We start from the raw sequence: 27,830 nt of genomic DNA, 5'->3' as shown, positions 1-27,830 counted from the left end.
GAAACCTTTAAAACCACCATATGCATCAGAACCACTCATTGTCATAGAAGGATGCCCCCAAACAGATAAAAGTCCCTAATCAAGGGTTTCAAATACATATTTAACGGATGATAATTTTTTTTTTTTTTTTTACTATTCTATTGTAAAAAAAATCATTAAACAAATTAAACAGACTTCAGCTTCTAATATAGACTCTAAATGTTTTATATGAGTGTTAAAGTGAATACTGACCAGTAAACACAAATGCTAAAGTTTGGAATCTTTATTTGGCTGTCTTTTTTTTATTTAATTTTTTTACATATACAGTTAATTTGATATTTTATATACAAATATATTCAGTTTAGTCGAGACCTAGTGCATGAATGGTTCACGGTGAGTGTGGCCTTGGCACATGTCCTTTTCTCCCGTCTATCATTCAGTTGTTGTTGTCGTCCATCTATCTGTTGCTCAATGATTATGAGAGAACCAGGCTCCATGACATCACCTCATCTGCGCCAATACTGTGGATTTTAAATATAAAACATTAGTAAAAGTCCAATATGTCAGCTATCCAAGGACCGCTATTTGGCCATTTATCAGGATCTGTCAATAATCATAGCTGATTAACAAAAGTGGGAACTCTATTAAAGCTGGAATACACTGCAAGATTCTTAAAATATGCACAGATTTTTAAACACTCAGCTTCATAAATTGTTAAAGAGAAACAAATGGGCATCATACACAAAATGACTGAGGATTACCCACAAAGTTTCAAGTTGTTCGGTTACACTTTATTTTGATTGTCCACTTTAGACATTCTACTAACTCTTAAGTAACTTTGTAACTTGTGTCAACTAACTCTCATTAATTTGCAACTACATGTCAAGTAACTTAGAGTATATTAGTAGATTGTTAGGTTAGCGTTAGTAGATTAAAGACCTATTCGGACGGACTAGTTTCACAGACGTACTTTGCGATTTTAATCTGGTCCAAATCTGCCAATTCTGAATTTTTGTCACACAACCTCTGTAAAAATTCCAGGGCAAATGACCTACTATTACGGTCCTCTAATCCCGTCCGAATGTCTGTGATCACTGTTGTTGTATTATCCATGTCTTTTTTGACCTACCAGAGCTATCGTTTGTGTACCAATCTTCGACATACTTTAATTTAGTTTAAATATGGATGGTATCCAATGAAAAAATAACATACAATTAATAAATAGAGCCAAATCTGTGAAACAGCAAAGACTGCCCATTTTATTATCAGTGTTAGGTAAGAGTAAGATACTTGTCTAGATTTCATAGATCACTTATTTATTATAAACAGCCACTGCGATAAACTTGTGAAGTTTACTTAATGCTTTTTTTTTTATTTTTTTTATCATACCAACAAATAATAAATTAAAATACATATACGGTCGGTGACGCACGCACAGCACATGACCTTCTGTAACGGCCACGTCTAGAAACACACACTCCCACCTCTGAAATGAACATGGAGGTTTTAGTCCCGTCCGAATCGGACGTTGAGTGATAAGAATTGTAACTCAAACGTCGTTTAGAAAACTAGTCCCGTTCGAACGAGGATTAAGTTGACGTACTTGCAAAGCTACTTATAGTTAGTAGAATGTCTTTGGGGGGCAAGCAAAATAAAGTGTTTCCAATTGTTTTGAACACAACATACTCAGAAAGCCGAAATGTGTGCTTCATTGCTAAGAGAAGCATGACAAATGAAAACAATGTGCTCTAAAATCATCTCAGAATATCAAACGTTTGATCTCTTCTGGATGGAATCAAAGACTGAAGCTAAAATAATTGTCTGGGCTACACTGTGATTTTGAGTGAAATCTTTCAACCCTTACTGCCCAAAATCTGCAGACTGGCCCTGAACTTTGGCAACTAGAGTTAATTCATCCAGACAGCAAATCAGGGGGAATTTAGACAAAAAAATTGCTATCCATAGAAATGAAAACAGTAACAGAACAAGCTTGTTTTGAGTAACATCATAAATAGGCCTTGTCTTTTATAGTTTCCATGCTGAATTTGCAAAAGGGAAAAAAGTATTGCGTTAAAAAATGAGGAAACATACACACCTGTGCAAATTTGTGTATCTGTTCAACCACTGCAGCAAACAAAGCCCCTACACTCTCATCAATCAGACTCTGCATATAATGCACTGCTTCCTCGTCTGAGAGGTCCAATCGAAACTTGTCCTGAACCTGCGGTGGGCAGGCAAAAATGAACAGGTTAAAATCGTATTGCTCATTTTATTCTCCCTCTGAAATTTTGGGGCCAAACAAACCTTTTTCACAGTTTTGTCAGGCTCCAGTGCAATGTCCGGAATGTTGGCATCCACCATCAGAGAGAACAAATTCAGAATGAGATTGGAGTATCTGCATATGAGAACCAAAACAACAAAAAAAGTTATGATTTCAAGTTAGACATACTACATATAGGAAGTAGGTCTTCTTTAACTCACCTGCGTAGGTGCAGGAAGGCAGTGTAGCACTGTTTTCTGAACTCCTGGTATTGTTCGCTCTGCATGCCCCCCATCCCTTCCACCATCTCCTTGCTCAGCTTCATAGGGGGTGGCAGGGGTTTAGGGTCCCGACCCAAAATATACCCAAAATCGATATGAAACAGCTTCCCTGCAAGCCAGAGATACAGATCAGCACGCCCAATCTGTTTTTTTCAGTGCATTAAGTCATTGAAAGCCGAGTTTACCAGTCTTTGTGAGAAGTAAATTGTCTAGATGTCTGTCTCCAACCCCTAGGATGTAGGTGATGACACAATAGCCCGCTGAAAAGTATATCATGATTTAGTACACGCAAATAATGATTTATAAAGAAGTAAATAAATAATAAAGCTAAATAAACCAACTGAAGCTCACCACAGCTTTTAACATATGTGTCCATGACTTCAGAGCTGATGCCATATGGCCCCTTATCATTCGGAGCGTGCTTTCGGAAGAAACTCTGCATGGAGACATAATTAATCAAGAGAAATAAAAAAAGATATGAGAGCTTTTTCTTTAGTTTTATTACAAATAAACACAGAAGAATGCGTTTAATACATCCACTATTTGGTATGTGCCAAAGCACCTTGCACCTACAATTCTATTATACAAATGTAAGTAATAAAATATTACTTTTATTTTAAAATATTAAAATACAATAGTCTTTTTTTCCCCCCTATTGTGATGTATATCCAAGTGAAATGGGTGTCCAATCCTATTCATGGTGGGCCTGTGCTCCAAACTGCACTAACGCACCTGCCTGGAGGTTTCAAGCGACCCTGAAGACCTTGATTAACTGGTTAGGGTTGGAACTGAACTTTGCAGGAAGGCGGCCCTCCAGAAGCAGGACTGCAGAACTATATTGTATTGCATTACCTGAATGTTGCCTTCAGTCGCCAAAACCTCAGCCACAGGCACTGATTGCATAAACTGCATAAAACCTGCAGACAAATCATATGTGAAATGAAACTCCCACAAGTGCATTGACTGGCTCAATAGGTGAAGCAGTACTGACCATGTTTGGTGCTGGTCGCCAGAACTTTGTATGGAGTCAACTTCAGGTCCAAATTCTCTTTCCTCAGCAACTGTTGAAGATAAAAAAAAGCTAACAATCAACAAAAAATTCGGTAACACTTTACGGTAAGGGTACATGAATTACAATGAATTCATGTATAAATTCATGCATGAATTATGCATTCATTCATATCTCATGAATCATCAGGAACTAACAAGAGTTCAACGTTTTTCATTCATGACTTCATGGATGAACAACACCTTAATTAAAACATTAACTAAGAGGAGTACATCATCATGAATTATGATTTATTATATTCCTGATGATTCATGAGATATTAATGCATGAATGAATGCATAATTCATGCATGAATTTATACATGAATTCATGATAATTCATGTACCCTTACCGTAAAGTGTTACCAAAAATTCGATTAAACTCAATTTTATTTTAGCGGTAGCATTATATAGAACAACAGATTTTTTTTTTTTCTTTCTGTACAGGTATGTATGAAGACATTAATGAATACTGATATGAACTCTGTGTACTGTTGGAACTGTGTGAGGAGATGTAATGAGCTCCTCAGACCTTATCCATGAGTGAAATAATCTGCAGGATGAGCTGGTCCTGTCTCAGGTCATCTCCATGTTTAAAGATGACTGGATATTCCTCCCCATCCTCTGTCTTAAAGATGAGCTTTGCTGGCATCAGAGCACTCTGAAAGAGACACAAACTGTGCTCAGGGGTGGATGGATGCATGTGAGACTCAGTGTAATGGATATAAATGATGCACAATACCTTAAAGAGTGTTGCAGTCTCAGGTATGATGCCTTTGATGCGGATTTGGGGTTCCAGAGGGAGAGGGATGGGCTCGATCTCTGACAGATTCACCTTCTCGTTATCAGCCAACAGGCTCTGTAACCGCTCCGTCTGTCAGAGTCACAGACAGAAAAAAAATGAAATGTAACAAAAAACTTTACAAAAGATTCCTCATGATCTACAGCAGATGTTCCGTACCTTTTTCTTGCGGTTTCCACTCTCTCTCTGAACAGCTTTCATGAGTTGCACTAGTCTGTCTACAAATGTCTGCTGGGAGGCCAGAAGGGAGCGCATCACTCTTACACTCTTATCACCCTGGAAATAGACATAAACATCACATATTATTTTCAATATCTTCTATTTCAACACTTCACATCTATTTACTTTTATCAACCAAGCATATGTATAAGAGGCATGAATTTGCAATATAATCAGACAAAATCACTTTTTGTATGCACTTTGAAAGTACAATCTTAACTAGATTGAATATCTCCTGATTGGTTGTGATTGTGTAGAAGGACAAATTGCTTGATGCTGAAAACTTGAGAAGTGTTCAAAATTTGTGTTCAAAATTAGTTTTAGTTTTTTTTAGCAACTTTTATTTAGTAAGGATGCATTAAATTGATCGAAAGTGACAGAAAAGACATTTATAATGTTATAAAAGATATTTCAAACAAAGGGTGTTCTGTTCATCAATCAAAGAATCCTGAAAAAATTTTTTTACCATTGATAATAATAAGAATGTTTCTTGAGCACTAAATCAGCATATTAGAATGAATTCTGAAGGATCATGTGACACTAAAGACTGGAGTAATGATGCTTTGCCTAATGAAAATGCAGCTTTGCCATCACAGGAATAAATTACATTTAAAAAAAAATGTAATTAAAGATATTAAAATATAATAATATAAAAAAAACTATACTATTTTACAATTTTACTGTATTTTTGATCAAATAATTACAGCCTTGGTGAGCATAAGTGGTGACTTATGCCTTGGTGACTCCAAACTTTTGAACAGTAGTGTATATTATCAAATTAATTTTGTTGTCAGTCATGTGGGTTCAGAATGTGAAGGTACCTTGAGCAGAGCCTGACTGAACCGCCTCATTACATTGAGGTACATGTCATGGGTTTTTGGGTCTCTCTGCTGGGTGTCCTGATCCTCACACTCCACTATTACATACCTGCAGAAGAAGACAATATCCGAACAACATTTTCTTTTAGTTTTAAATCTTACATATGGAATCGGTGGAAATTGTTATAGTCATGGAAGAACTGCAAAACCCCTTGATTAATGAACTCACCAGTATAGATAGTTTGCCAGAGTGGAGTTTTTGCAGGCACGTGATATAAGGAAAGTGCACAGATCTTGCTGTGGAACACAGGTCATACACACCGTTACATAATCTCCACATCCCCTTTATCTAAAATAAACAGGTTGTTTTTTTTACATCTGCTAACTTTTTATTTTACACTTACCTCTAGATTTTCACCATCTGCTCCCTCTTTGCCTTTCTGTCCACTGGGCATCACAGGGATGGTTGATGCCATCTGGGAACTACAAAAAACATATCAGTGAGTGGAACCCTCACGTTTTTGTTTTTCAATTTTTAATTGTTTCGAATTCCAACAGTACATATATTCAGAGCATCTCTGGAAATCGTGCATGCAAAGATGTTGAAAGATGCTGTGATCCTATGAAAAGTTATGTGTGGGGGGTTCCCATTTCCCATAGATGCATGTTCTGTGAGGTTTCAGCTGACCTTTCCAGATCTCCTATTGTTGAGCTCTCTGCCAGAACCCCCTGACTGTCTCTCTTACTGGCAGGCTCCAAACCACCCTGGATATCAATGAAGTTCTCATATTTCAATGCCTGTACCAGCTGGAGCAAGTACATTAGCAGATCCTAGAAGGAATTACAAAGAGAGATGAGGTGTGTGTATGGTATGGTTATTGTATGCATCACAATTCATTCGCTGAAGAGTCAGAAAAATAAGCAGAATTAAATGTTTATCTGCAGGAATCAGGTTCCTCTAATGCATAAATCTTTTAGTTGTCCCAAAAGATTCCCATTGGTAATGGTGTGCATGTTTAAGGCGCGTTTAAAATCATTTGACGCACAGAGACATATACTGACACATATACTCCAGATACAAGACATACATAAAGACACAGAAACACATATACTGTAGACTTTACCTCATCGTCAGCCTGCTGCAGCCTCGCGACAGCGTAGCGTCTGACTGTGGGGTTGGTAAACTGAGAGGACAGCAGCTCCAGGGAATCCTCCACATCCATCGGCCGCCACTTTCCCAGCAGCTCCAGGGCCTGTTTGGCCTCCTGGGGCAGATCCCAGTTCACACACTTCAGGAACTTAGTCAAAGCCTAAAAACAGAGCCACAATTAGATCCTGCCTTGGACAGAGAGTAAGACTGAGACACCATCCTACTACCAATGGGGCAACACTAGTAAACATTAACATAATTTCAAATGTTTGGGGTCGGTAAGATTTATTTATTATTATTTATTTAGTCTCTTATGCTCACCAAGGCTGCATTTATTTGATAAAAAAAAAAAAACAGTAATATTGTGAAACAACTGTTTTAGATATTTTAAAATGTAATTTATTCCTCTGATGGTGAAATATATTTTCAGGATCCTTTGATAACTAGAAAGTTAAAAAGAAAAGCATATATTTAAAATATAAATCTTTTGTAACATTATACATGTCTTTACTGTCACTTTTGATCAATTTAATGCATCTTTGCTGAATAAAAGCCTTCATTTCTTTCTTACTGACCCAAAAACGTTTAAATGGTTAGTGTCCAGTACATGTGCTCACTCACCTTTTCTTGCGTGGTGAGGTAGTATCTAAACTTCCACACAAGGTCCTGTTCCTCAGAGCTTAGCTGTTTAGTGGGTGGGTAGCTCACTATGATCTATGACAGATAAATATATACATATTAAAAACACATCTGCAGAGATGTCTTGTGGACTTCTTTTTCTCTTCATCACTAACATTGAGTTGATCACGTGTGGCTGCATTAGGTTTGAGATCGTGGTCAGACGGTCCGCTGCGCAAACTACGGGCCAGTTTATGATGCTTACTCTCCACAAGGTTCTCCTGCAACAGAACACCAGCACCAGTAAGTACCAACTTTGTCATTTTACATGAAAAGTATTTTTTTTACATTATCAAGTGCCAAAATATACACCACCATTTGTGTGTAAGGCCCGGTTTACACCTGGTATTAAGATCACAAGTGGACGACGCTAAATACAGGTGTAAATGGGGTCTAAAACGTTTTGAGCTTGTCCACTTTCGACCGATCCCAGAGGTAGTCAAAACTCATTTGACTAGTTTGCTTTTGTAGTGTAGAATGCTCATATGATCGAACAGCCACAAAAGACCGCCTTCTCTCCGCCTACTGACCTAATGCATAAACATTATGGGAAGTGTGCTATCCAGAAAGGATTTAAACTTTGACGGCTGAAGACCCAAGTTTGGTTTGAGGATGAAAACATTTGCCAAGCACAATGTTCTCTCACCATTCCTGATTTATAACACGCACTCACCCACCCCTTGAAGAAATCAGGACACAAGTAATTTAAGGTGGACAAAAGAGATTAAAAGACCAGGTGTAAACGGGAATGTGTCTCCCTCGTCTATTTGTAATCCGATCGACCAAAACGCATCTTAATACCAGGTGTAAACAGGGCCTAAGACAGACATTTATTACAGATTCTAAAACCAATGAACCCAAGTTAACTGACTTTTTTGTTTTTATTTCCACTCACCATGCACATCTGAGGGTCTGGGACTTTCACAATATCTGAACTGGTTGGCAAAGGGGAGGAATCATCAGCATCCTGAAAAGAGAGTCACTTAAATTTACCTGGTCTTTTAACTACTCTCTTTAAAAAAAAAAAAAATTATCAATCACTGATTTAAAGTCAGAATAAAAAAGGCATTCACAACCCATTTTACTTCAAAAAAGTAAAAATGTATTTTTCTAAAACTGTAAGTTGGGGCTTGTTTTTACCCATCTAAAAATGATAAGATTGTTAAAGTATTTATTTCTGACTGCTAATTTGCAGTTAAAATAGTGTAGGACTGCTTCCCTCCTAAAAATGCTTTTTTACACGAATAACCGTCAAGTTCAAGTTCACCCTCAACAAGCTATTCTTTTCAAACTAAAAGTTAATACATGTTAAATTAACCACATTAAATAACTCTATTAGCAATTGGCAAGATTTTTAAAAAACTGCTTTCCCAACAACAAGCATACGCTAAAAATGCTTAAATAGTTATTTGGCTATTAGTTAACATTAATATCACAACCTAGTCAACTAAAAATTTTGAAGTGAAGCAGAGCTGATACATTTTGATGAATCATGCATTAACAGGGAAAGTAAACAGGGTTATTTTGAATCAATTTTCACTTTGTAGCAAAGGATGTAGTTAAAAATAGATATACCTTTTCGTAATAGACAATGCTGTATTCTCGTTCGCCACTTTTGACACGGGGGAATTCCACCATAAGATACATGAAATTAGAGCTACGTTTCTCACTCTGTAGAGAGAGAAAAAAAAAATCTTAATTTGACATACTTGTGGTTTTTAGTTTGGGCTCTACAAAGAGTTTACAAAAATGATAGTGATGTCGTATCATGAAATCGTTTACCCCAAACCCACTCACCTCATTGATCATCTCAATCTCTCTGAAGGTCAAGCGATCCAGCCAGTCTACTTTAACCATGTGACCCTGACGATGAGCTTTGGTTAGCTGGGAGAGACAGAGAGAAAGAGAAAGGCAAAGAAAGAGAGAGGAAAACTTAAAGAAAAAGAACCAGTAATGAAGACCAGTAACACTAATACCTTGTGCGCACAATCCTTTAGCCAATCATATGACAGTGGCGTGTCAGCCAGCAAGAGCCTCAAACACAAAAACGCCCATTAGCAAGTAAGGACATTCAGTGGGTGCCAGTACAAAGTAGTAGCACACTAAGATGACTCAGCCCTTTCTAAACAAACAGTTAGTAATAGTTAGTACAATAACACATCTCATCTAAAGGCCACCAAGAGTCTAAGAGGACTTTGTTTAACCAGCCATACTTGTGTTTTAGTGGCTAAACATAATATCCATAACATTTCAAGGAATGTTCCCAGTTCCAAACAAGTTAAGCTTTGTCAACGGCATCCACAACAAATCATTCTGACTTAGATGAATTATCCAGCAGAACAATCTTTTTATTTAATCTGTAGATTCTTCTAAATTGTCCGTTTGATGTAGAACTGTTTTTCTGTAGACGAACGACTGGTTATACATTACAGACACGATTGATGTGAACAGAGGGCAAACTTACCAGCTTTTACATGGCCATAACATGAGTTGAAACATTTAGTTGAAAGATGTTGTTAAAAGGGCTCAAGTTGTATCTGACCTGCCATATTTTTAAAAGTTCATCTATAGTAGAATTTAGAGCTGCACGATTCTGATTTGAGAAGCAATTTTTTTTTTTTTCACGATTCTGAATAGACCACTAAACAAAATAACATTCAATTTACTAGAGGTTCTGATAAAATGTTAAATGCTGCAAATTATATAAATTATAAATAAATGTTAAAATATTTAAGTCATTTTAATTGATTTAAAAAAAAAATCGGTTTGTTTGAATGAATAAATGATTGATTCAATGACTCGCTCATAAAGACTCAACATTTTTGAATGTCAACATTCAATGATAAATAATGTTTTTTACAGTCAATTGTCGCCACCTACTGGTGTAATGATGTAATTGATGCAATCTTTATTTTGATCACTACTGTAGACATCAGTGTTTATATCTTTTATGATAATTTGAATTATTGTGACAGAAATAAAGATACTGTGTGGTTGAAAAGACTGTTTGTGAAGCCGTTTCATATCTATACATGACAACTGGTCTCTCTGGGGCAGTGGCAGCAACAACGCAGATTTGGATGTTCGCTGTGATCGTACTTGTCAAAGGTTTAATAGGCATATCTATAGCCGAATCCTTGTCATTAAGAAATACAATTGCATTGGTGTTTTAATTGGTATGCAATCTTTTAACGATTAATCGAGCAGCTCTAATTTATAGTGTCATAAAAAGCGTTTCTCAATTCCCCTGAACACTTGGTGTGCTTTATAACAGCTTTACTGCAAATTAATTGCAAATAAATAAATTCTCAAAAACAAAAATGAATATTAAATATTAAATAAATAAAAATTGGTGAGGGCAAGCAATGTCCAAAATGTCAGTGCTTGAAAGTCCAAAACACACAGAGAATTATATACTTATCCTATTTGAGAAAATGTGGGTCAAATTAAACAAGCTAAGTATGGAACCATTCCTAAATCTTGACCAAAAATATGAGACAAGCACACACTCATACACACACATACACACACACACACATTCAGCATTCCTGTCCCGTTTTCTCTCATACTCACGTCACTAAGTATCTCCAGGTCTGGGCCCTGGAACAGAGGGCAGTTAAAACATGTCCTTTTAGAGAACACACGCACACACACTCACAATCACACTCCCAAACATTCTCAATTCTCATTCTTTCCACAAATTGGGTAATCTATAAACACAAACAGCACATCCATCTATCCCACCCTGCCACCCACTTTTCATTTAACATATCCCTCAAGTGCAGTAACTGGCCACAGGCATATTTCTCGCCTTTCTGTCTCAGTTGGGCTTCTCCACTTCCCAATCCCTCAACTGACCTTGGCTAGGCGGCCCATCTGGTCCTCTGACAGAGTGCTGCTGGTCCTTCCTGGTGTACTAGTGGGCTCACTGCCATCACCCTCCACGCCCGGCCACACCTTCAGATCATGCATGCCCTGCCGGAACATTCTGGTAGACAGAGGGAGAGAAGAAGAGAGATGAAGAAGGATAAGGGATTCCCTTATTAGATGTAAAAGAGGGGTGGTGTGCAAACTTTTGTGGAAAAATGTCACACAAAAAAACATCAAGTTTGTCTCTCTAACAATCTCTTCAATAATTGATTAATAACACCTCACTGACTATATTAACATGCACAGATTTGTATTAATTCTAATTAATTTGATATAATCACAGATTCTGAATATGCTGGTAATATGTCATTTAAATTCTGGATTACAATGAATTTATCATGCGAGTGAAGATATTAATGAAAAAAATTTCTGTGCATACAAAGAGAAGAATATGGTGTCAGTGTTACCATAATTGCAAGAGTCCTTTTTCTCATTAGAGTCCTGTGAAAAGGGACCGAGTCAGCTACCTAAAGAATTTAGCCAAATCAGCATGGCATCCTAGTGCATAATTGGTACATTTCCAAGAAAGCCTTCTTTTCAAGAATTAGAAGCAGGATGCCTCATTTTAATTTTGCCCATTTTAATGTCCAACTGTCCTTCAAAAACTAGACATATCTAGAAGAGAGTATGTAGCAAAGATTGGTGGGCCAAAATAGCACTGCATTTCACATGTACGGAATCGGAAAGTTTTTATTATTTTTTTATTCATTTTTTTGGAAAGAATTGCCCACCACTTAAAATTACAATTATTTGCTAAAAAAAAAAGTTTTTTCTAATATATTTTAAAATGTAATTTATTCCTGTGCTGGCAAAGCTGAGTTTTCAGCAGCCATGTGGAAAGTTTTTGTGGAAACCATGATTTTTATTCTTTTTTATTCTTATTCTTTGATGACTAGAAAGTTCAAAAGTACCGCATTTATTTGATAGTTCAAAATTATAATCCTATTAACTGTCACTTTTGATCAATTTAATGTAGCCTTGCTGAATAAAAGTTGAAAAAAAATATTGACCCCAAACGTATGAACAGTGAGAAATATTTGAAACTGATTGTGAAAGTAGACAGATTTAAAGGTTTTCAAAACAATTATTCTTATATTCAACAGACTATTTAAGTCTCTTTTAACCATAGATAAATTTCATTCAAATAGAGCTCAATCATAAGACATTTTCAGTTGTTTACATGAAGGCTAAATGAGGTACACATGTAATTTCTGATGAAACAGTAGACCTTTACCCATATTTCCCAAACAGGGTGACTGTAGTGCCCCCAACAGGTGTGGCACGGCCGGGTCCATACACATCCCAAACAGTTAGTGTCACCTGGGCACTCTGAGGCAGGTCAGGGTACTTCACTGGCAATCTAAGCCACTCGTTCCAGCTGCGAAGAAGAAAAGACCAGGAAAATAATGTGACAAATCACATGAGTCAGTACAGTCAACAAACAAAATCTGAAGGTATCAATGTTTTTTTTTTTTCTAAATTAAGAAAATTAATTATACTTGTCATGTATCTGTGTAAATATGCAAGGGATGATAAAGGTATCAAAATATATAGGCTATATATCTCTGCGACATATCTCTGGCATATTTTGTTTGGTTTCCTGCTCTGACTCATTACTGGGTCACACTTGCATAAAGTGAGCCACAGTGTGAGATACGGAGATTAACCGTTGTTAAATGTACTCACTTCCAGCGAGTGCTGAAGGCCTTGTAAGACGTCCGTACTGGCAGAGCGAGTGGCTTGCCCTCAGCAAACACCTGACAGGTGACGTATAGGTCGGAGCAGCTCTCCTGATAGAGTCCTGAGAATCGCAGCATGGGGTCCTCGAGCAGAGATTTATAGCTCTTCTGCTCTCTCTTGCCCTCTAGACTGCCTCTGCAAAAGCAAACACAAACGAAAGGCTATTTTTGCTCAGTCAGCACACAACACAATGTCAAGATATTTGGGGTCTAAATTTCAGCTATTTGACCAATGATTTCCATGACTTTTCCACCGCACATTATATTCACACTGACGCTAGTTGTTTAAGTACTGTCATTTGTGGAACAAAAAACTATATATATATATATATATATATATATATATATATATATATATATATATACGATATTCTGCAGGAAGTTAAGGCCTCAAGTCTTCATTAATTTTCATTGCATCTTTTTTTCCACTTAATGAAAGTAAATGGTGAATATAGCTCATAAAAGTAAAATGATCAGAGAATTTTTCAGAGAACACTTTATTAACAAAACATGGTTTTGGTAATATACTTTGGAGATATGTTAACACTAATGATACACTAAGATTTTTTTTATGTTTTTGAAAGTTTCTTATGATCACCAAGGATGCATTTTTTTTTCAAATAAAAAATACAGTTAAAACAGCAATATTGTGAAATATTATTACAATTTAAAATGAATGTTTAAAATGTTTTCTATTTTAATTGAAAAGATTTTTGAAAATAAATGTATATTTTTAAATAATTCATTCCTATGAAGATGAAGCGGAATTTTCTAAATAATTCTAATATGCTGATTTGGTGCTCAAGAGAAATTTCAATCACAGCTGAATTTTTTTTTTTTTTATGCATAAAGGGATAGTTTACCCAAAAATTACAATTCTGTCATTAATTACTCACCTTCATGTCATTCCAAATCCATAAGACATTTGTTCATATTCAGAAAACAAATGGAGATCTTTTTAATTAAGTTTTGAGAGCTTCCGGTCCCTCCATTGACAGCTATGCAACTACCACTTTTATGCCCGAGAAAGGTATTAAATACATCATTTAAGTAATCCATGTGACTCCAGTGATTTAACCTCCTGTTTATGAAGTAACGCAAGTGCTTTGTGCAACAAAAAACATACTTTACCACTTTATTTACAAAATAATACGCATGTGTGTTGTGTTGACGCGAGATGCCGTGAGTGCGCGTTTGAGATTAATATTTTGAAGAAAAAAAGAAGTGGAGTATTTGTGCAAAGCACTCGTGTAGCTCCATAAAATTGAGGTTAAATCACATGGATTACTTTATTGACTGTATTTACTACCTTTCCCGGGCTAGAAAGTGGTAGTTGCATAGTCAATGGAGAGAAAGACTGCTCACATGAGGGTGAGTAATTATTGACAGAATTTTCATTTTGGGTGAACTAACCCTTTCATATTTTTGTGGAAACTATAATTCTTTTTTTTTCAGGATTGTTTTTTTTTTTTTTACAACGTTAAGTCTTTACTATTATTTCTGGTAAATTGAATGTGTTCTTGCTTAATAAAAGTATTAATTTGTTTCAATTTTGTTGATGTGTCCGATACTCCAAGCGCTAGTGCAAGGCTTGTGCGAACACTACTAGTGTTCGAAAGCATCTAAAATATGCAACATGCACTTTTTAAAAATGTTTTGATACTTAGACGTTGACAACGTTCCTTAAACGTCTTTTTTTCCTTCCTATTTAATTCCTATTTCACACTTAAATGGACAGTTCACCCAAAAATGAAAAATTTGTCATCATTTACTCACCCTCATGTTTTTCCAAACCTGTATGAGTTAATTTTCTTCTGTTGAACACAATAGAAGATATTTTAAAGAATGTTGGTCACCAGAAAGTTGACGGCACCCATTAACTTCCATAGTATTTTTTATTTTTATTTTTTACTATGGAAGTCAATGGCTACCGTCAACTGTTTGATTACCAACATTCTGTAAAATATCTTCTTTTGTGTTCAACAGAAGAAATTAACTCAAACAGGTTTGAACTTTGCAATGAGGCAAAATGTTCATTTTTTGGGTGAACTATCCCTCTAAATTATGAAGGTCAGCCCTGTCAAATTCACCCCGTTGTTTCAAGTGCTTCACATGGTGACAGCTCTTCTTCATGCAGTTTGGCTTCACTGTCTTATGATGATGAGGTCTTGCGTAAAAGTTTGCTCACTAGCACCCTGGGATTTTTCTGTCCTTCTAACGTAATTATGCGTGCGTATGCAGCCGGACAAAAACTAGGGGTCAGAAGAATCATTTATGATCCACACGCGGACCGAGACTCGTTAAGATCGAGGGCAAAAGGAGAATGATGTCAATAGACAGATGACAGCCCTAAAACACAACAGCTCTCGCTGGACTCGTGTTAACACTTTGTTCTTCTGACTCATGGTGTTGCCATGCTAGCTTTGGTAAACATCACAAAAACAACGATTTGATATAACGGAGGGAAGAGTCTTCCTTCCTACATTTAAAAATATAAATGTACAACATTATGTCCTCTACATAGGGAGATTTGCTGATTTTATCTTTGACGAAGTAGACAATATATTTAAAACCATATTAATAAATTACATCGAGTAGATATATCACATCTTCCAATAATACGAGCGATGTTTCTATGAGCAAAGAGCTGTTACTCGATCTCTGTTGACATTCTGCTGGTTTGACAGTTCTGCAATCAAGACAATGACTAAGGTCCAGAAACATACTCACATTTTCAGTTGGACGTTTATGTCCAAATCGCAACTATACACATAGTTAAACTTGTCTGTGTCCATCTTCAGTGATCGACGAAGTGTTATGCAAAACTGTAGTGAATAAAACGAAACGCATATAAAAGAAAAATGCAGATTTGTCAGGCGATGGGCCTATAGCAAAGACCCTGCACTGGATCTGCAGGAGTTTTTGCTTTTCGTAACAGTTTATACTCTTGATATAACTTCGCCTGGATAATGACAACCAATATGGCCGGTCAAAAACACTAGCAGTCTTAATTTAAGACAATAATAAAGTTATAATGAACATCTGACAGGGCTTCATCGCGTCCGCTTTTAGAAAGGAAAACATTAGAATCAGGCGTAAATAATCGATGTCAAGTTATTCGATCGCCGCAGCGGCTTGTTTGGACTGAGCGGATCAGAAATGGCTTATTTGGTCTGGTGAATCTTTGTGACTTCCTGTTTGGTTTAAGAACGGATAGTAAAAGAGGACAATTTTAGTAAGGCGTTTAAAAGTCCTCTTGAATTGCATATTAGTTGTACAATGAGAATAGTTGTTAGCATTGGTAATTCTGAACTTAAAGTGGATAAAGGCAAGACATTGAAGATCATAGAAATCTCTCTTTTTTTTATTTTTATAAAACTCTTTTGATTTAGTTTTCATTTGTTTAAATATGTTTAATTAATTGAATTATGTACTGCATTTTATGAATTCCATTAAAGAGGATATATTCATTATGTCATGTAATTTTTTAGGTGCTGTTTAGAATCTATTTAAATTGCAAACTATTGTGGTTTATCTCTGTTTATCTGTATTATCTAAGGATAATAAGGGTCTCAGATAACTGGACACAAGTTCCCCCTCTTAGTAGATGACTGGTTTCTGTAGCCAAAAACTGTGAGAAAGAACTAGTGAATAATGCTTATTTCTGTAGTCAAGTCCAGTAGGCCTTGGGAAAGTCTATATAGAGAGTCAAATAAAATGTTTACAATTAAAAATTATTTACATGCATAAGGTATCATATTTTGGGATATTGATGAAGATCGAGAGGATGAAGATGAACCAGAAGCATACATTTATGGTAAAAGGAAGTATGAGGCCTTATCTGTTAGTTTGTTTATACAATCAATTCTGAAAGTCTTTGTTCTATGACAAATTAATATGCACGACAAGAAGTATATGAACTGTGTATCTGATCAATAAACTTTCAAGGAGGTGTGAAGCATACCACTGTGTGCATGTCTCATTCTTCCCACGTGTGCCCGCATGGATCTGAAGCAGAAGACGGAACAACAGAGCAAAGTTTGTTGGAAGATATTAAATAATGAATACATTTTCTTACAAAATATATTAAGAGTTTGCCAATACAAGAAATTGTTTATAACACTCAACTCATTGTGTGATTAACAAGCTTGGATCTGCTGTGAAACCAGCTGGTTATGGCCTTTGTCAGCCATTATGCACAGCAGGTGGACAAGTCATTTGCAATTGCTATCTGTCTTTTGGGTGCATGAACCTAATGCTCTCCAAGTATGTTCTCCAATGCAATGAACATTTTATTGGTTTGTTTGTGTATAAAGGCACCAAAATAGGTTGTAATTCCTAAAAATCTCATCTCTCTTCACATAAAGAGTTTCTTGCCATCATTTGCAAGGGCAGAAAAAGAACCAAGCCAATAAAATGATTGAAAAAACAAGCTGTTCTTGCTTTTAATTTACATTCGTTGGCAGCTTGGCATCCGATCATCTAAATCTTAGTGCAACCTTGGGTCCCCCTGCACATTAGTGTGTGGTTATGTAATAAATGGTGATGACTCAGACTGCACAACAGAACAGGACCGCAGTCCATTACATCCTCCGCTCGGGACTCAAGAGCTGTTAAAGAGGATAAGGCTCATTGCCACCCCTCATGTGTTCCGAACACTCACAGAGGGGGCTCTGCTTCCTTGCTCCCAAGTTTAAGGCCACATTCCTTTGAGCTGAAGCCAAAGGGCAGATGCACTCTTGGGATGATGAAGGTTTCCACTGGCTAACAGGTCTGATGTTTTGTTTTCAGGAATTGCTTATGGCCAATCAATAAATGCTCATATGATGGATTTAGTATTTGTAGGTCTGATCCATCTGAATTATGTGCAATGCATCTTTGCATTTATTTTTATCTTTAATAAAATGGGTTGTCAGATTTAATTCATTGTAAACTAAACTAAAATGCTTCTGTAGGATCAAAAGATTGATTCAAATTAAAGACTGAATTGAACAAAAAAGCTTTATATGAGGTTAAATTGAACACATTTGTATTATTTTGGTTTTTAGCTTATTAGATTATTTTGGATTAAATTTTATACATCAGTGATTCGCAACAAGGGGTACTTGAAAAATGTTGCTTTGTTAAACTATGACTTTTTGAATTAAATATACTATAAGGTGTGTCATTGAAATTGTATTCAGGGTGCAAATTACGGGGGGTACAGTACATAGGGGTCTAACTCCCCTAATGAAGACTTGATCCCTGAAGGCCATTGTGTAATTTGTCCCCTGTTTGTATTGTAATTTTACTTTTTGCACTTCAACAACAGGTGTTGTTTTTAAATGTGCTGCTAACTGTGATCGAACATTCAGTTCCTTAAAAAATTTTTTTTTGAGGATGACACGTAATCTTATTCATACTTCTGCTGTCTTCTTTACAGCAATAGGCTACACTCTTTCACCTATTTCCTAGAATTCGGTTCTGGGCAAATAATCCTATTGAGACATAAATTGGGAAACAGTGGGATAGGTTACCCAAGGTTTGATTTAAATGAACATGTTATTCAGGAAACGTGCTACCGAAACCAAGTTTGAAGTGTACCTGCTGAATAGACTAATTCACACTAGCACTTTTAGTAACTTCTTCCATTTAACGACAATTACCAAAGATTAATTGGCAACCACAAAAATAAGAACTTCTGCCCAATGGCCTTCTGGCAAATTTTTGGCTTTTATTTGACACAAATCTTGTCCTATGAGGCGAAAATGTTTAAATTCTACACCAGTTCTAACATTTAACCAGAGGTAAACAAGGTCAGAATGCAAGGCCAGAGCAGAGGAGAGACTGTGAGTCACTTTGTCCAAACTGAGGTGCTAGTCAGAGCCATAGAGCAGTAGTACAACATGCAGTACACCGGGAGGAGCTTTCAACACCTTTCAGACTACTGTGGGGTGACACAAGCGTGAATGTTACAAACAGACTTTGTGGTACCCATAGGGCCTCCTTGGAAAACGCCTGTTTCTTCTATCGCAAGTTTTTCCATCTTGATAGCAAAGATGACGAGAGATGAGCTAATGTGCGAACTAGTATGTAATGTTTGGTTCTGGCTCAAAGAGCGTTACCTTCTCGGCATCCGCTCAAAGCCTAATCCCTCGCGCTCGACACCTACCTAGAATCCTTCCTCAACAACAAAAACGCATTTCAGGAATATTACATCTTCGCTGGTCATAAACACACACACCTGCAGCAGTTGCGCAATAAACGTCCAATTCTGCCTTTATGAGCTTCCTCCTGCTCATGAACATCTTCAGCTGGACCAGGCCCATGTGAGGTCATCACAGCCATGACATCATCAGCATCAGCTCGGTCCAAAGAAGCAGACGAAGGTCACGGCAACATGAGGACCACAGTTGTGATAAATGAAGAATCATCTAGTTACTTGGTGATGTTGAGAATCACCATTTTTAATGAAAATTCAGCTTTGCCATCACAAGAATAAATTACATTTTGAAATATATTAACATAGAAAACAGTTATTTTAGATTATAATATTTCACAATATTATTGTTTTAACTGCATTTTTATCAAATAAATGCAGCCTTGCTGAGCATAAAAGACTTATTTCAAAAACATAAAAACATCTTTATTTTTAGTGTACAACCACCAAAACCCAGATGAACACCTGATTATCTTTAACTGACAATCCATGTTCTCCATAATTGTTCTGCGCCCTGTCTCGCGTCAACTTTTTGCTCTCTCACACTCTTCCCAACCTCTCTTAGTCATCGCAGGATGTGTCAGAATTTCTATAGTTTTTCAAGGTCATGCCCAGTGGAGCGGAGAATGGCAATCACTGGAGAAAAAGAGCAAGTGGTGCCAAACCACAGCTTTTTCCTTTACACCCCCCCTCAAACAGCCCAACTAACCTGCCCCCACCCCAGAGACACACCTCAGGTAGGGGGTAAACCACTCCCCACACCCGTCCCCATGAACGAAAGGGGGTATAAATGAAGGTGCGAAAGAGGAGAGAGCAACTCAGAGGGTGATCGAACAACCGAGATGGATCTCATGGCGAGACATGACACATTGATGTTCTTCATGGCCTGTTTGGTGTGGACGACATGTTCAGCAGCACCAATGCAGTGTCACTTCAACTCTCAAGGTGAGAGCAAATGTCCTGTCTCATGATATTCCCTCCAAATCAGTTTTATTTTTAGTGCACTGATTGATATTCAGTATGTTTGACGTCTCTCTTCACAGCTCTGTGTGAATATGATGGAAAGCAGTACTCAATGGGAGAAAGCTGGATGGAGCAGGGCTGTGTGCAGTGCACCTGCCTGCACCCTGTGGGAGTGGGATGCTGCGAAACGTAAGAACTTTAAAACCTTCTATATAAAAAGAACCTGATGAATGAGAACAGTGAGATTTGTCTGTCTGATTTTGGTGCAATGAGACCAAAAGTACACTCTTAAAAATGAAGTTTTTTATTGCCATCAATGGTACCGTGAAGAACCTTTAATGTCCATGGAATCTTTCAATTGCACAAAAGGTTCCTTAGTTGAAAAAGGTTCTTCAGATTATTACAATCTTTTTCACACTTAGAAAAATATGGTTCCTCAAAATGGTTCTTCTATAGCAGGGGTTCTCGAGATCCACCTTCCTGCGGAGTTTAGCAACCTTGATCAAACTCTCCAGCCTTAAACTTTCAAGTAATCCTGAAGCCCTTTGTTATCTTATTCAGGTGTTCGATTAGGGTTGGAGCAAAACTCTGCAGGAAAGTGGATCTCAAGGACCAGATTTTGAGACCTTTAATTTTAAGAGAGTACTATTTAGCTGTTTTGTTCTTGTTTCTACATGGAACTAGTCCATTTTGATTTGTAATTTATAATCGTTGAATTACAGTGTGCACCGGCCTGTGGACTTTCCTCCCTGGTGTGAAGTTCGAGTTGAATCTCTGACCTGCCAGGTCATGCTGGTTATGACCTCTGATCCTCGTCTGCCCTGCATTCCCGGAGAAGACAACAATGTTGACCCAAGACATGGAGCACTCAACATGAAACTAGAAGGTTAGCATGGAAGAAGCCTTCAAATTACAAATCATCTGCCTGTCAGCTAACATCTGTCTCACTGTTAAGTGAGATGGGATATTACTCCTATAGCAACTGTTTTCTCAAAACATAACTATTACCATTTAAGGAAGCATTCTCAATTTGAAGGAAGCAAGGAAGTGGTTTGACATGTACAGCATGTAGGGGAGGAAAGCGAGTCCTGTTTTGGAACGATGTATTGGAGTGAGAGATAGAGAAGAAGTTTTTTTGATCTGTATGGAATGTTGTGCATTATGTGTATTTGTGCCTTTTCTACCATGTTATTATCACATCACTATAACAGTAAATATTAGCAGTGAATGGCCTGTCATTGTCTCTTTTACAGTTCCTTCTCTCAATAGCCAAGATGTTTTCAAGCTCTGAGAGCAAAATTAAAAGTGTATTCCTGATTAAATCATTGCAATAAAACTCTTCATGAGACAAGCAATACTCTGATTTGATAACACATTTTGTCCATGTTGCTAATTTTAAGCAGGATAACCAAAGCTTTTCCTTAATCGTGTATGCACTATTGTAAATAACAGCTGACAAGCTTAGTAATATACTGTTTGTTTCATATTTAGAATGTGTAATCAAATAAATATGTACATAAAACTCATCTAATTTTTCTTTCTATTTTCTTCAAACATCAAAAAATTACAATAGTTTCAACAAATCATCAGCCGCAAATAACTCTGAACAGATTTTATTCAGTTATGATTTGCATAGAGAGAAATGTACAAAATAGCTTGTAATTTAAATACAGCAGAAACCGTATGTCATTATAATTTGGAGCATACATTGAAATATAGACAATAAATACAGACATTTCAACATTACAAGAGGTAAAGCAGTCTGTTGGTCAAGGCTGAAATGTTAAAGTTGCTTGAATAAAGAATTATCATCTCATTGCACGGCAAAAGATAAGAACCAATAAAACAACTCCAAAAATGAGCTACATTAGAATTTGGAATAGACTGCTAACAACACATCTCACAACAACAACTTGTTAGTTTTATGATCTTCCAGCACAAATACCAACACAACTCAAATGTTGATGCTGTTTGTCCCTGTGAACTGTGAAACATATGAAGCTAGTGTGGGATTGGTGGGAAGCACTTTGATTGGCAGGTCCCAACTGAAGGTGTCCACATCCACATGCTCCGCCCCAGTCCATACAGTGACTTCTGACTGATTCTGCAGAACCACCGGTGCCTCCACTGGCTCCCGTGCTGTGACAAACTCAAAATGCAGTCGCCATCTTAACGTCACTGGGGAAGAGAATTAAAACATAGAATGGGAATGTTCCCTTATCACTGTTGATTTAAAATTTAACATGAACTAAATTAAGTCTCAATGCACTTAGCCTGAACAAATATTTCCTTTACATACATATGGTCGATAATAGATTTAAAACTCCAGGTTTAAGCAAAACAAGAAATAAACCAATATGTCAACCAGAATTATTAAATTATTATCATTATTAAAAAAAAATATATGAGCGAAGGTTTTCAAACCTATATCTGTGGTGAATCCAGGTGTGACGTTGAGGGGTACAGGAAGAGAGAAATGGCTGGAGGCTGTGTGCAAACAGGACTCTACATGTCGGCCATGACCAGTGACACTGACCGCCTGGCCGGGTCGTCTCTGGTACAGCTCTTGGACCTCCTCTTCACTTTGCAGACTTACTGAATACTGAGCAGACCAGACATAAATACACATGAACATTCTAGGAACACATCATGAAGCATTTACATTCTCAAAAGTTTGAGTGTCAATAAGATTTTTTTTTTTTAAAGAAAAAGAAAAAAATGTAAATAAATTATTCACTTTTATTCAGCCAAGATGCATTAAATTTATCAAAAGTGACTGCAAAGACTTTTACATTGTTATAAAAATAATATATTTCAGAGAAATTGTTTTTTTTAAGACTCTATTCCTTAATGATTCCTGAAAAATTTATCAGTTTCCACAAAAAAATTAAGCTGCAGCACAACTGTTTTCAGCATTGATAATAATAAGAAATGTTTCTTGTGCACCAAATCAGAATATTAGAATGATTTATTAGAATGACACTGAAAACTGAAGTAATAATGCAAAAAAATTCAGCTTTGCCATCAAAAGGACTTTTAATTTGTAATAATATTTCAAAATATTACTTTTTTTATTGTATTTTTGATTAAATAAATGCAGCCTTGGTGAGCATTAGACACTTCTTTCAAAAACATTAAAAAAAAAATCTTACTGACCCCAAACTTTTGAACCGTAGTGTATACTATACCTGTAAACATGGAATATCCCCTTCTGAGAACGTGAAGGTGCCAATGATATCTTCTCCGAGCCTGTACACAGTCTTAAAGATGCAGAACTTAGCCACTTTTCCCCGCACATTTGTGATGTTGAACATATCTGTGAAAGAAATTTATATAATCATTACCATATTCACAGAGACATAGAATTGATAACCGAGCAGAGGACTAAAACATGATAATAGATAGATGAATTTCAAAGACACTTCCCACAATCACTACCACCCACATTTACTCACGCACATGGGCATCGACGTGAGGTGGTGATCATCAGCATGTCCAGAGCTCTTTCTAGCGGTCTTGTATCTCTCCGGCTTCCTTCCTCCTCCTCCAGGAAGGGGTTTGAGGGAGCCACTTCCTCATCCTGAGGGAACGGAGGCTCTGGCATACCTGCAAAAGAACATCGTCTTACTATTGAGTGGGACATTTTATGGACACTTATTAACATCATCCAAAAAGGCAAAAGTTCTTAGTTACAGATGTAGAGAGACAGGCATATTTGTCACTCATGGTTAATTTGTTCCACAACCACAAAGTATCTAATAATAGGTGGTTTACCGAGATAAAGCCAGTTGGTCTGATCATGTGATCTCAACATGATGGCGACCATGAAGGGGAAGAAAACTACTTTTTTTAAGTTGATATGACTCAGATCCTCATTTTATGTCAGTATATATAATTTCACACTTATTTCTAAAAAGATTAATGATTTCTTTTGTGTGTAAAAATAAAACAACTGAGGTGGAAATATTAATGCATCTCAAATGCAGCCTGGTAAAAATTAATATTTGCTTTGCATGGACAAGGCTGAAAGGGAAACCTTATACAAAGAGGAAAAATAAGTGCAACCTACCATGAAGCACTAGAACTCTGAAAGGGACTCGCAATAACTTGATAGGTGAGTTGACTCGCTGGCAGCCAATCGTGAGCTTGTACACATATTTCACTGCCTGACCCCGGAAACTGGGTGGACCGTCAGAGGGCACGACCTCACTATAGGTATCTGAATGAGGGGAAAACATTATTTTGTGGTAGTCACAGCTGAAAAAAAAACACTGAAAATGTCCTGTAGTTCAGGATGACATTAGCCAGGCATAATGTGCAATTAACCATAGCTAAACTTTGGCCAGCTGATGGTTGGTCCTGTGCCATTAGCCAGTTTTCAGAGAAATATCAACAATATGTGGGTCATGAGGAATTAGCTTCATTCTGAAATGATTAAGGGGTTTACTTCTTGTTACTGAAGTTGTGAAAGTGCAAACAGTGTAAACAACACAAACAATGTATAAAAAGAACATGTAATGTGCCATCTAAAAATGTCAGGTTTAAATGCAGTTTCTTACAGGTCTTGCTCTCTCCAGGGTCCAAACGAAGGTCACAGAACAAGATCTTAGGTGGTGTGTCCAGCACACACTGCCCTCGTTCACCTGGATCAATGAAGAAACAAGGGAAATCGTGAAATCTCTCCTCATAATCATGAATCAAGAGGTTTCCTGTGAATAAATCTGCTTATACTGTAATATGAAAGACACAATCCAACAAGACCAAACAAAAAGATGGATTATAAAAATTTACAAATTCCCAGCAATGCTAACAAGGGAGTCTGTGACCAGTTGAAATCATTACACTACTTGATCTTCATCTGCTTGATTGCATCAGCCATCATTAGCAGTTTCTTGAAATGTATAGGGTTTCTGACTCAAACCTTGGAACAGAGCCAAAGTCAATGACTTATTTCGGCAGACTGACCTGGTACTTTGCATTTTCTCTAATTAACTACTTTTGTGACTTTGGCAGATAGTTTTTGCTCATTATTCGGCCCAGCATGTTTTTACCGACTTTCTGTTAATGTAAATCAGGCTGGATAACCTTTGATCCATTTTAAGATTTGTAAAATTAACACGTAATTTTTAATACTGTGTAAATGTGTATTCGGCATATGGCAAGAACAGCATACTCATTATTACTCATCAATATAGTGCAACAGTGCTGGCCCTCTTTTCAGCTGTGCGGGTTCTGGAAGTATTTTTCTCATACATTTTTCGTTAAAGAGTAATAAGCCATGATCCAAGCCAAATCAGCTACATGGTGAATCACATCACTAAGCAAAAAGAGTTTTTGAAAATCGGACAAAAAGTCAAAGGTACAAGACTGTGTACTTAACGGTTTTAGTGAGGTAAAAAACTACAATCCAATTAAGCATTGCAAACACCATAATTAAATTAAAAATTATGGAGAAATATAAAACTACTCATTTACAAAAGTTGATTATATATATAAAAACGATATATTTTAAGTTAATTGGAAAATATGCATATGTATACAAACTTTTCAGTATTTTGAGAGCGGATTTGGAGCATGTTTCTCTGACTTGTGTAATTTTCAGCACAGCATCATGGGTAATGTAGTTTATCAACAAGAATTCCACTGTTAAACACAATTATTAAAAAAAATAAGCTGAAATAATGCAGTCTGACGGCTTCCCATGTATTAACAACCTCGTAGCTCACAGCAAGTCTGTCTTTAAAGGTTTATAAGTTATCGTTAAAAGTTAAATAAATGAGTCGAGTTTTTATTTCCGGAACCCAACTGCTGCACTCAATAGAACTATTTGCAGTTTCCACAACCTCAAAATGTGTACATTATTTTCTCAATCTGCCAAAGTCAGAGTAAAATTTTGAATACTTTCTGTTCCAAATTTACTTGCTATTCTGTTCTGCTTCTGAAAATACAAACCTATGTCTAACTAACTACAACCTTTTAGATATTGGCTGTTGTAAAAAAAAAAGAAAAAAACTGTCCATGATTCTAGTCGCTTTATCTTTGATTCAATATTAAAAATTGAGTAAAACAAGTGTGAGATCAGCTGCTTATTTATCACCTCTGCTTGGTATCAGCACGGTGTCACTCTCAGCTTGCACGTCCTGCTTGGTGCCCTGAGTGGGCAGAGCCACGCGACTCTCGCTGGCATGGAACTGGCAGTGAATCTGAGCACTGGCCCAAGCCAACATCTCACTGTGGAAGATTAACAGACTCACTTCAGAACTGATCACATATAATGACTGAAATGTGGAGATACACCAAAGCACAGCAGGGTTTAACTTATTAATGCGGCAGTGGCCAAAACTAACCTTGCACATTACATTCATGCTGATTATGGTGTTCTTTACCTGCTGGCAGATGTAGACAGATGTGACATGGGGTTTGTGAAGGTTACGAGACACTCTAAAACCTCCCCGGCCAAAAACACAGGCCCCCGGGCCATAGATGCCACCACCTCAATCATCTAAGGAAAAAAAGAGGTTATACATGTATATGTACGTATGTGTATATGTCAGCATGGTTTGTTGACTGATTGTAATGTAGTTGTTTTTTTCTAAACTAGCATAAACTGGTTTAAGCTGTTTTTAGCAGGTAAAGAGAGTAAATCGCGTAACAGATAAACATTGTGAAGAATAGCTTAGTTTTAAGATATTTACATTTGAACTTATTGCCTAATACCTGTGGCACTGAAAGAACAAGAATCTACTAATTAATCTGCCCCTGACAGGAACATTATGTGCAAACCTAGACTGTAGATAGATATCTATATTTAAAAAGCTAAAGTCGTGCAGTGGGGCGCAGCGACGAATGTTTAGCAGCTAAAGTTACTATGTTAGCAGGACGTCCTAACATCATTTTATTAGATCCCTTTAAAATACCTCGAAGCTGCTTAAAACAAACGACCGCTGTTTGTTCCCGTCGATATTTTCTACGTCGTATCCGTAAACCACAGAAGTTAAAAGACCGAGTTCCCGGCGACGCTCCAGTGACTTAAAAACAAAACAAGAGACAGGTTTCTCTGGGCCATTATGAGGTTTCCCTGAGTTTCTCCAAATGTCATTCAGGCTACATTTATAAATGGAAAATTAAACGTTGTCATATAATGGAAATAGACTTGAGAAAAATGTTCGTTGTGCATATTATTTTGGAATTACTCAGTACAACATAACACGACAAAGTATAAGATGTCATCGTTTGTATCAACTCCGGTATAGTGATGTCCAACTTGTGAACAAATCATTTTTGTGAATCGATTACTTTGAATGAATCAGTTGAACAGGTACCCCGATAAACTGAGTGAACCGAGATGTATAATTGCAAAAGAAATATTTGATAACCTAAATATAGTTTGCATGTACATCAATTAATGTTAAAAGTCATTTATATTTCTTGGCAGAAAAAAATATGTTGTACATTTTAATAAAATGCTTATTAAAACCGACGTTTTGTATGCGACTAACAAAGATAAGGATTTTATTTGTAAAATCAGGACTGAAACAAACTGGATTGGAAAAGACTAAATAACGATAAACAAACTGTTCAAAGGAACCGATTCGAGGAAACGAGTACACACGTTCATCCACTCGCATTGGCTCCGTGGCAAATGTGACGTAAAAGTTCCAGACCAAAAAATAAAAGGGGGTGGTAGGTTCTCAATCAAAACAAAATTGATAAGGAAAATGTAACATTTAATCATTTAAATAGTCACGTCGTGGCTTATGAGACA

General features: G+C 36.8%; 3 protein-coding genes across 3 annotated transcripts; 1 reads left to right on the top strand and 2 right to left on the bottom strand.

Annotated features, from left to right (window-relative positions):
• Positions 1-247: 247 nt before the first annotated feature.
• Positions 248-16,042, bottom strand: pik3c3 (phosphatidylinositol 3-kinase, catalytic subunit type 3). Its single transcript, XM_082157910.1, has 25 exons — positions 15,634-16,042; positions 12,851-13,039; positions 12,399-12,542; positions 11,093-11,222; positions 9,032-9,118; positions 8,810-8,905; positions 8,130-8,201; positions 7,351-7,455; positions 7,178-7,270; positions 6,531-6,716; positions 6,095-6,237; positions 5,811-5,889; positions 5,636-5,703; positions 5,410-5,515; positions 4,529-4,645; positions 4,310-4,441; positions 4,100-4,228; positions 3,512-3,581; positions 3,373-3,437; positions 2,872-2,956; positions 2,706-2,780; positions 2,461-2,629; positions 2,284-2,374; positions 2,075-2,200; positions 248-500 (listed from the first exon to the last, which is right to left on the bottom strand). Exons 1-25 carry the CDS (start codon positions 15,696-15,698, stop codon positions 486-488), a joined length of 2,637 nt encoding a protein of 878 aa, XP_082014036.1. The 5' UTR covers positions 15,699-16,042; the 3' UTR covers positions 248-485.
• Positions 16,043-18,625: 2,583 nt separating this feature from the next.
• msmp1 (microseminoprotein, prostate associated 1) lies at positions 18,626-21,438 on the top strand. Its single transcript, XM_082159179.1, has 3 exons — positions 18,626-20,047; positions 20,146-20,254; positions 20,788-21,438. Exons 1-3 carry the CDS (start codon positions 19,945-19,947, stop codon positions 20,954-20,956), a joined length of 381 nt encoding a protein of 126 aa, XP_082015305.1. The 5' UTR covers positions 18,626-19,944; the 3' UTR covers positions 20,957-21,438.
• A 224-nt stretch (positions 21,439-21,662) lies between these two features.
• rgp1 (GP1 homolog, RAB6A GEF complex partner 1) lies at positions 21,663-27,296 on the bottom strand. Its single transcript, XM_082159018.1, has 9 exons — positions 26,983-27,296; positions 26,452-26,567; positions 26,163-26,296; positions 24,625-24,708; positions 24,135-24,284; positions 23,525-23,671; positions 23,254-23,381; positions 22,490-22,667; positions 21,663-22,243 (listed from the first exon to the last, which is right to left on the bottom strand). The coding sequence occupies exons 2-9, from the start codon at positions 26,565-26,567 to the stop codon at positions 22,020-22,022; spliced, it is 1,161 nt and encodes a 386-aa protein (XP_082015144.1). The 5' UTR covers positions 26,983-27,296; the 3' UTR covers positions 21,663-22,019.
• Positions 27,297-27,830: the final 534 nt, after the last annotated feature.

This window comes from Leuciscus leuciscus (assembly GCF_965113295.1).
Source record: "Leuciscus leuciscus genome assembly, chromosome: 2".
NCBI classification, from domain to species: Eukaryota; Metazoa; Chordata; class Actinopteri; order Cypriniformes; family Leuciscidae; genus Leuciscus; species Leuciscus leuciscus.
This window is presented reverse-complemented; position numbering and strand designations above follow the sequence as displayed.

What these genes read in the sequence shown, in the direction of transcription:
- pik3c3 (XM_082157910.1), bottom strand. Translation starts at nt 15,698, where the DNA reads ATGGACACAGACAAGTTTAACTATGTGTATAGTTGCGATTTGGACATA. An exon ending in ACAATAGGAGATCTGGAAAG is followed by an intron (nt 5,890 to 6,094) that starts GTCAGCTGAAAC and finishes TGTTTTTTGTAG; the next exon opens with TTCCCAGATGGCATCAACCA. An exon ending in GTGGAAACCGCAAGAAAAAG is followed by an intron (nt 4,442 to 4,528) that starts GTACGGAACATC and finishes TGACTCTGACAG; the next exon opens with ACGGAGCGGTTACAGAGCCT.
- msmp1 (XM_082159179.1), top strand. Translation starts at nt 19,945, where the DNA reads ATGGATCTCATGGCGAGACATGACACATTGATGTTCTTCATGGCCTGT. An exon ending in GTGTCACTTCAACTCTCAAG is followed by an intron (nt 20,048 to 20,145) that starts GTGAGAGCAAAT and finishes CTCTCTTCACAG; the next exon opens with CTCTGTGTGAATATGATGGA. An exon ending in GGAGTGGGATGCTGCGAAAC is followed by an intron (nt 20,255 to 20,787) that starts GTAAGAACTTTA and finishes GTTGAATTACAG; the next exon opens with TGTGCACCGGCCTGTGGACT.
- rgp1 (XM_082159018.1), bottom strand. Translation starts at nt 26,567, where the DNA reads ATGATTGAGGTGGTGGCATCTATGGCCCGGGGGCCTGTGTTTTTGGCC. An exon ending in CCCTGGAGAGAGCAAGACCT is followed by an intron (nt 24,285 to 24,624) that starts GTAAGAAACTGC and finishes CCCCTCATTCAG; the next exon opens with ATACCTATAGTGAGGTCGTG. An exon ending in TGGATTCACCACAGATATAG is followed by an intron (nt 22,244 to 22,489) that starts GTTTGAAAACCT and finishes TCTCTTCCCCAG; the next exon opens with TGACGTTAAGATGGCGACTG.